The following is a 6945-nucleotide window of genomic DNA, read 5'->3' as shown; positions in this document are numbered from 1 at the left end:
ACTGATAAGTGATGACTTGATGTAGATGATCTATTTTCAGCCTCAAATGACCATATTTTGGAGTCTAACTTTGTTGCAAAAACACTACTCATAACTTGATAGAATATCAAGATGAGATGGAAAATGAAAATAGATGAGAATATGATATTCTTTTGACAACAACAAGAGTAACAATAAAGATATAGAGGACGGTAAAGATAAAATATATAAATTAATATGTGATACTATTACTATCCTGTCTCGTCATGTGGAGAAAAAGGGGCGACCTAACTAAAACTGTTGCTTCTAAAATTAAAAAAACAAATGATACAAGAATTCCCATATTAAGGTGTAGCAAGTGAATTTTACGTAGTATCCAAATAAATTATAGAATCCTATCAAGGATTTGAGCTTTTGAGTCCATAGACACGATAGACATTGTTGATAAGGCAATGGTCAAGATTTCAGCTCAAATTATGATCAAGAAATAGCACACAATTCAAGAAGTGTTTAATTTTGATACCTATGCTTAAAAGAATCATGTGGAAATAACATACAATTCCAAATGTGTTCAATTTTGTAGTAGAGGCTGGTATATATTATCTTAATTCTTCTGGAAAAGTAGGTCATAGACAATTGAGTTTGCAATAGCATCAGGCTACATATTTTCCCATTGCATCAATTTTCAATTCATGCCAGTCATGTAGCCTCACTTTCTCAATCCTTTTCATGTGAAGGATGAGACCTTGAAGATCCCCCCTCACCCTACATAGAAACGAAAAGTAAGAATATTTTAAAAGTTATATATTATACAGGATACAATACAAAATGCTATGAAAACATATAGTTACTTGGAAGCGTATACATTATGTTACATTTTCTTGATTCAACAGAATTAACGAGTCCTGGTGACACATCTCTTCCAAATTCTTGAAGCAATTTAAGCATTCTCAACATGTTGCTTCGTTCTATCCTAAGAATGAATCTATCATTAAGATTCCCTAAAATCAAGCAATATGCTTGATCAATTTCATATTGTTTTCCATAGTGTAATAGTTTGTTATTAACATAGAATTTACCCAAGAACAAGATCTACTGAAGATTATTAATCTATGAATTGGTCTCAATTGCATATTACACTGTGACAGGGAGTGGTGAGAATTCAATCCTAGATTTTGACCCTTAGTGTTTAGACATGGTATGAACAGATATTTGTAGTATTCAATGATTCCAAATTTTAACGTTGCCACTTTAATGCATTCAATGAAAGGTTATAATTACTTCTCTTATTTTGTTACACCCTAAACCAATTGAGAACTTTGATTCCTAATATTCGGTTGTGTTTGCCTATTGTTCACACGAAGAGAGAAAATGTGTGGGTGTCAAAAAGTATACCTTATGTGCACGACCACTTATGTCAGGCTTCCTTCGCGATAAAGCTCTGAACCAACACTTTTCCTTTTGTACTGAAAACAGATAAAAAGTTATGTGTTAATCATTATTCACAAATAATCCATTCGGACAAAGTAGTCGTATTGGGTCCAGGTATATTTATGTGATCGGACATATCAAAAAAGCCTTGATCAATTGAGTGTGCTGATAAGCCCCACACAGAGTAAAGAGAATAAGCAGGAAATTCACAACCGGAAACAAGTAACTGATAATGAATGATATATATAATAGGGTTTTCCCATTCTTTCAAGAGGAGGGCCTCTCAAATAGTTTTTGCTACTAGAATTTTCTTAGCTGAAAATCTTCTAGAAAATGAAAAGTTTAAATACTCCTCAGGGTGGGGTAAAATGGATGCCACCACACCATATCAATTCACTTGATTATGATAGAATGGAAACTTCAACTGTGTGCAGAAAAGAAACAGAGCATGAGTGAAACAGGGGAGGATAGAAATCTGGGAAAATTACTTGTTCTTCAAGTTTTTATTACTGAAAAGACTGAAAAAAAACTTAATTAAAAACGTCACACAACCATATCCTATTTATACTAAACTAATTGGAATCCTAAACTAACTCAAAACTTTAAATTGGGAAAGTTTTCCCAAAATACCCCTGGGACCAAAACTGTCCCCGTTTCTGAATCAATGTTTCGGTCTATTCATTTTATAAATTAAAATTACAACTTTTATTTTTTACATTTTATTAAAAAAAAAAAAATCTTATCTTATAGGTCAATAAATATCAATAATATATATATCATCAAGTTGTTTAAAAGATTTAAGTTATGATCCATCTGTTAAAAAAAATGGGTCATTGTCCATCTATTTAAAGAAAGTGGGTGATGGGTGAGGAAGGTCATTATACATAAGACATGACAATAAAAATATATTTAACAAAAATCACACCTACCTTGAAAGTCGGGGCCGACTGGAATGAATTTACGATGATAGGGAAACAAGTGAATGCCATCAGCACAAAACCGCATATTGTTTAGGAGGTATTCTCCTGTTGTTGTTTGAAAAGGAGAGGGATCTCCACCAATTATGTGATTCCATGACTTGTAATAACCCAACACATCTTCTTCCTCATCCTTCTCTCCATCATCCTCATACACAAGACTCACCCCACACTCCTCTACAACTCGATAATTCGGCAGTGTAACAGTAATAGTAACATGGTCACCAGCCTCCATCTCATTCATCCCAAACATCCAATGACTTAACAACACCCAACACTCTCCATATATACTATATCTGTCCGTGTTACATTCGTATATCCACATGCGGTTCTTTGTTATATTACTAACTGTGATCATCGGTGTACCGGGGAAATGATGAAGTAGAATTGAAGGCCTCTCATACAAAAGTCTCCATGTCTGCAGAAAGCAGAAGTTGATTCCTTTAAGGAGGTTGTTTGGAGATGATGATGGGATCGTAAATGATATTGATGGCCCCACGCTTCTATGCCTAAACCAACTCGGCATCTCCTCCCCCTCATACATTGTGCTGAATATTCCAAATTCATAAATCATCATCTGCCAAATACAAAAATCATAATTAAATGATTATATTATAGTATTTTATGTAGTCAAATAAAAAAAGACAGTTAACCGGACAAAACCTGCATTCGAGATTCCCTAGGATTATTTCCCCCGTTCCTTTTGTTATGGAGTAAATTAATCCAGCCCAAGCTACGTAATACCTTTTCCTCAAAACCAACCATTGGTTGGATTTTCACCATGCCTTCAATTTCATATGACCCAAGTGTGTAACTTCTTAAAAAAGAAAATAACTCGAGGGGAGACATTTTGGGATCAAATACAACTTTTTCTAAAGAATCGGGACGAGAATAGAGCAACATTGTTTTTAGTGTGTGTGGAGGATGTTCGACTGACTTCAATTTATTACAGTATTGCATACTAAGTATTTCAAGCTTAGGAAGGGTTCTCACACAATTGGGCATGGAGTGGATAGGATTGTAATCTAAATATAATTCCTTTAACAAGGACAGACTACTGAAATCCATAGGAAAGGATTCAGTGGACAAATTATTATTTACAAGGGACAACCTTACTAGAGATCTTGGCAAAGAACTTGAAAAAAACTTCAAATGGCTTCGCATAGCACCCACAAAGGTGGAGGAAGAGGTTCTTGTGCTTATGCTAATGTTTTTGTTAGCATTGCACATGTCCAGTGAATCCATATCTAAATTTGTATCCTCAGTTTGAGATTCACCCAGATTACAACCATCTAGCAACATTGTTTTAACTTTCTTTAGCATGCCTATGATTCTTGGAAGGTTTTTAAGCTGCTTGCAGTAGCTTAGATCGATGAGGGCAAGTTCAACACACTGCTCAATTGATTCACTAACCTCAAGCAAACCAGTGCAATTTCTGACTATTAACCTCCCCAGAGCTGGGAATTGGTCAAAGTCACCAAGACTACAAAGTTGTTTACAGAAACTTAAATTAAGAACCTTCAATGATCCAAGCAACCTTTTGTTTTTTAAGCATAATCCATCCAACTATAAAAACTAAAAGAAGTTAGAATGGTGGTGAAATTCAACTAAGCATGAAAAATAATAAATGAAGATAAGTTACCTTTTTCCTCTTCTCAAGTCGTTGTGGATTACTATAACAACCCATAAATGATTCAATATTGCTATATGACATGTCAAGAGCAACAAGATTCTCCATAGGTAATTCTGAAGGAATAGACTTTAAATGGAATCCATGCATACACAACCATCTTAATTCCACCGGAAAGTTCTCATAAAACCCATTCATGTGGACATAACTGAGTTGTAGTAGCATCAGATTATCCATGTTACTCAATGCACCTGTTTTTATCTTATATGATGCACCCAACATCTCTTTCTCAAGCATGCGCATGTCAAGGGCAAGGCCAACAAGATTTCCCTTACCCTAAGAAGAAACATAATGCAAATAAAAAGTTAAGACCATACACAATATTTTTAACATGCATACTTTTAAAACCACATATGACCTCTTACCTTTTTTTGTTTTAATACTCTGAATGACTCCTCATGACACCATAATAGACTTCTCTTCCATGGCTTGTCATGTGATTCTTGACGTACTTCGAATCTTCCCATCTCTTGAACCAACTGATGCATCTTCAATTCGTTTTTCCATCCAATAGAAAGAAGGAATCGGTCGAGGAGATTTGGGATTCCAGAGGTTATGTTTATATTGCATGCATGTAATATTGTTTCAGCAACATCTCTATCTATTCCAACAAAAAAACAAGCAATATACTTAAACAAGTCCTTATCATTTTTGGATGGCAAAGAGTTAAAGCTCATTCTCAAGACATTATTCACATGAGAATCTGTTTCTTTCTTTAGCCCTTCTATGCACCCTTCCCAATAAGTTACATCTCGATCATATAGAGATTTTCCCAATACTACAAGAGCCAATGGATGTCCTTGACAATACTTCACAAGCTTATAAAACACCCCTTCATAACCTGTCTTGGGATATTTGCATTTGAATGCATGGAGACACAAAAGTTTCCATGATTCGGTCTCATGTAAGCCTTGAAGCAAGAGCTCTGTATGCTTTGGTTTAATGTCTGTTTTGAATAGTGCACACCTCTCTATCAAACGTCTTTCATTTGTGGTTATAATTATTTTGCTTCCGGGATGAAAACCATTGCTCCCAAGTAATGCATCCAACTGATCAAGAGTGTTGATATCATCAAGAACAAGAAACACCCTTTTACGAGCTACAATATTCTCTATCTTTGAGGTGTATACCGAAGCATCATGAACTTTAATTGAACTTGTTTTTGAAATGTCATTGCAGAGTTGTTCTTGTAAATCAAGCAACCCATTAAACTTTCCATCACAAGCCCTACTAATATCTTCAATACAACTGCTTTTGTGGAATTCATGAGAATATAGCCCATATACATGTTTGGCTAAAGTTGTTTTCCCGATCCCACCCATACCCAAAATAGTGAGTATGTCTGTCGTATGTGAGGATCCATCTTTCAACCATGAAGTGATGAACTTAATATCATATTCCATCCCAATAAGTTGTGGTCCAACGCACCTTAAGTGTACATGTAATCTATGATGGATGTCCTTCACAATTTCTTCAATAAACTCAGTCTCTAGCCTGAAAGCAGATTTTATAAGAACCACAAAACTACCAAACCAGATTTGGAGATTTAATTTGTCCAAAAATTCAAAATCAAAACTATATCATAACTAATAATTTTAATCAAGTCCTTCATATTAAAACGATATTGTGTTTAGTCTTCTATGTTCTAACCATACAAGAATCCAATGTGTAAGGTCATAAATATTTATGTATAAAAAGTTAAAAGACGCCAATGTAATACCAGATTTCACTAATGGGCAACCTAACTTCACTGTGTTTACACAAGACCATCATAACTATCTTTGTGTTGTGTTTGAAAAAACATGCCAGTTAAGTTATTTATCATAAAAGACACTATGACTTGAAGGTGGTACTAACATTCATGTGTTAATCAAACAAAATTAAAGGATGATGGAAATATGGGTAAGAAAGTGGTTACCTTCCTTTTATGTCATTTCCTTTTAAATTAGCAACATCTACAAGTGCCTTAATCCATTGGTCCATCTTTTGAGCTAATTGACTTCTTTTATCTGCATTTGTCTCTGCCTCCATTGTCTGTTTATGCTTGGCCATTGCATCTCCAAAGCTACTTTGCTGCTTCCTGACATGAGTGGGCTCCACATGATAAAAGATTGGGATGACAATATGGTTGGATGTGATACGCTGCTCAAGGATCAGCACCAATTCATCCAGGCACCATGTTGAAGAAGCCTAGTTCTCAGACAACACGATAATAGAAGCCCGAGATGCCCTAATTGCAGTCTCCAGTTCCGGTTTCAGATCTTCCCCTGTTTCAATCTCTTCATCATCCAAGAAGGTATTGATATTGGCGTCTATAAGTGCCTCATAAAGGTAATTGGTGAAACTAAGACGAGTGTCTAGACCTCTAAAACTTAAAAATACATCATATCTATAACCATCAGTTGATGAAGGAGGGACACGAGCTGATGAACTATAACCACGAGTTGATGAAGAAGAAGAAGTTCCTTCTGAGAGGAGTTCAGAGAGAATAACCATTATGAGTTATGGGTTGATGAGCCTTCACCCTTCTCAGTTATTAGTTATAAGAGTTGGTTTCACCGGCTTTCTTCACTTGTGCTTTAATGTTAGGACCCGTACAACATGCCTCTGCATAATAGCAAATTATTGATTACAATATGCAACTTAAATCTCATCTGCTAACAGCAAAGTATTGATGTAAAATAAAATTTACATTGCCATGTGAGTTATTTAAAAAGTAGCTGCTCACTTAACTGAATTGAGTTTTTTTTTTTTTTTTTTTTTTTTTTTTTGGCTAATTTGGGGTGCAACAAAATATGTAAACAATTTGTTCATTTGTTGTACAACATCTCTATTTTGTTTTGTTAAACACACATAAGTATCCCTATT

The 6945-nt window shown here is 34.9% G+C and overlaps 1 protein-coding gene across 1 annotated transcript; it reads right to left on the bottom strand.

Annotated features, from left to right (window-relative positions):
* Positions 1-306: 306 nt before the first annotated feature.
* Positions 307-6655, bottom strand: LOC145099103 (disease resistance protein RUN1-like). Its single transcript, XM_079036692.1, has 5 exons — positions 5996-6655; positions 4443-5571; positions 2340-4353; positions 1375-1445; positions 307-744 (listed from the first exon to the last, which is right to left on the bottom strand). The coding sequence occupies exons 1-3, from the start codon at positions 6127-6129 to the stop codon at positions 3991-3993; spliced, it is 1626 nt and encodes a 541-aa protein (XP_078892818.1). The 5' UTR covers positions 6130-6655; the 3' UTR covers positions 307-744; positions 1375-1445; positions 2340-3990.
* Positions 6656-6945: the final 290 nt, after the last annotated feature.

The sequence above is a fragment of the Lactuca serriola genome, chromosome 1 (assembly GCF_051521515.1).
Source record: "Lactuca serriola cultivar US96UC23 chromosome 1, Lser_US96UC23_V15, whole genome shotgun sequence".
Lineage (NCBI taxonomy): Eukaryota > Viridiplantae > Streptophyta > Magnoliopsida > Asterales > Asteraceae > Lactuca > Lactuca serriola.
This window is presented reverse-complemented; position numbering and strand designations above follow the sequence as displayed.

Coding starts and splice junctions, on each gene's coding strand:
- LOC145099103 (XM_079036692.1), bottom strand. CDS start 6,129: ATGGCCAAGCATAAACAGACAATGGAGGCAGAGACAAATGCAGATAAA. Junction 5,572..5,995: donor GGAAATGACATAAAAGGAAG/GTAACCACTTTC, acceptor ATCTGCTTTCAG/GCTAGAGACTGAGTTTATTG. Junction 4,354..4,442: donor GAGTATTAAAACAAAAAAAG/GTAAGAGGTCAT, acceptor GTTTCTTCTTAG/GGTAAGGGAAATCTTGTTGG.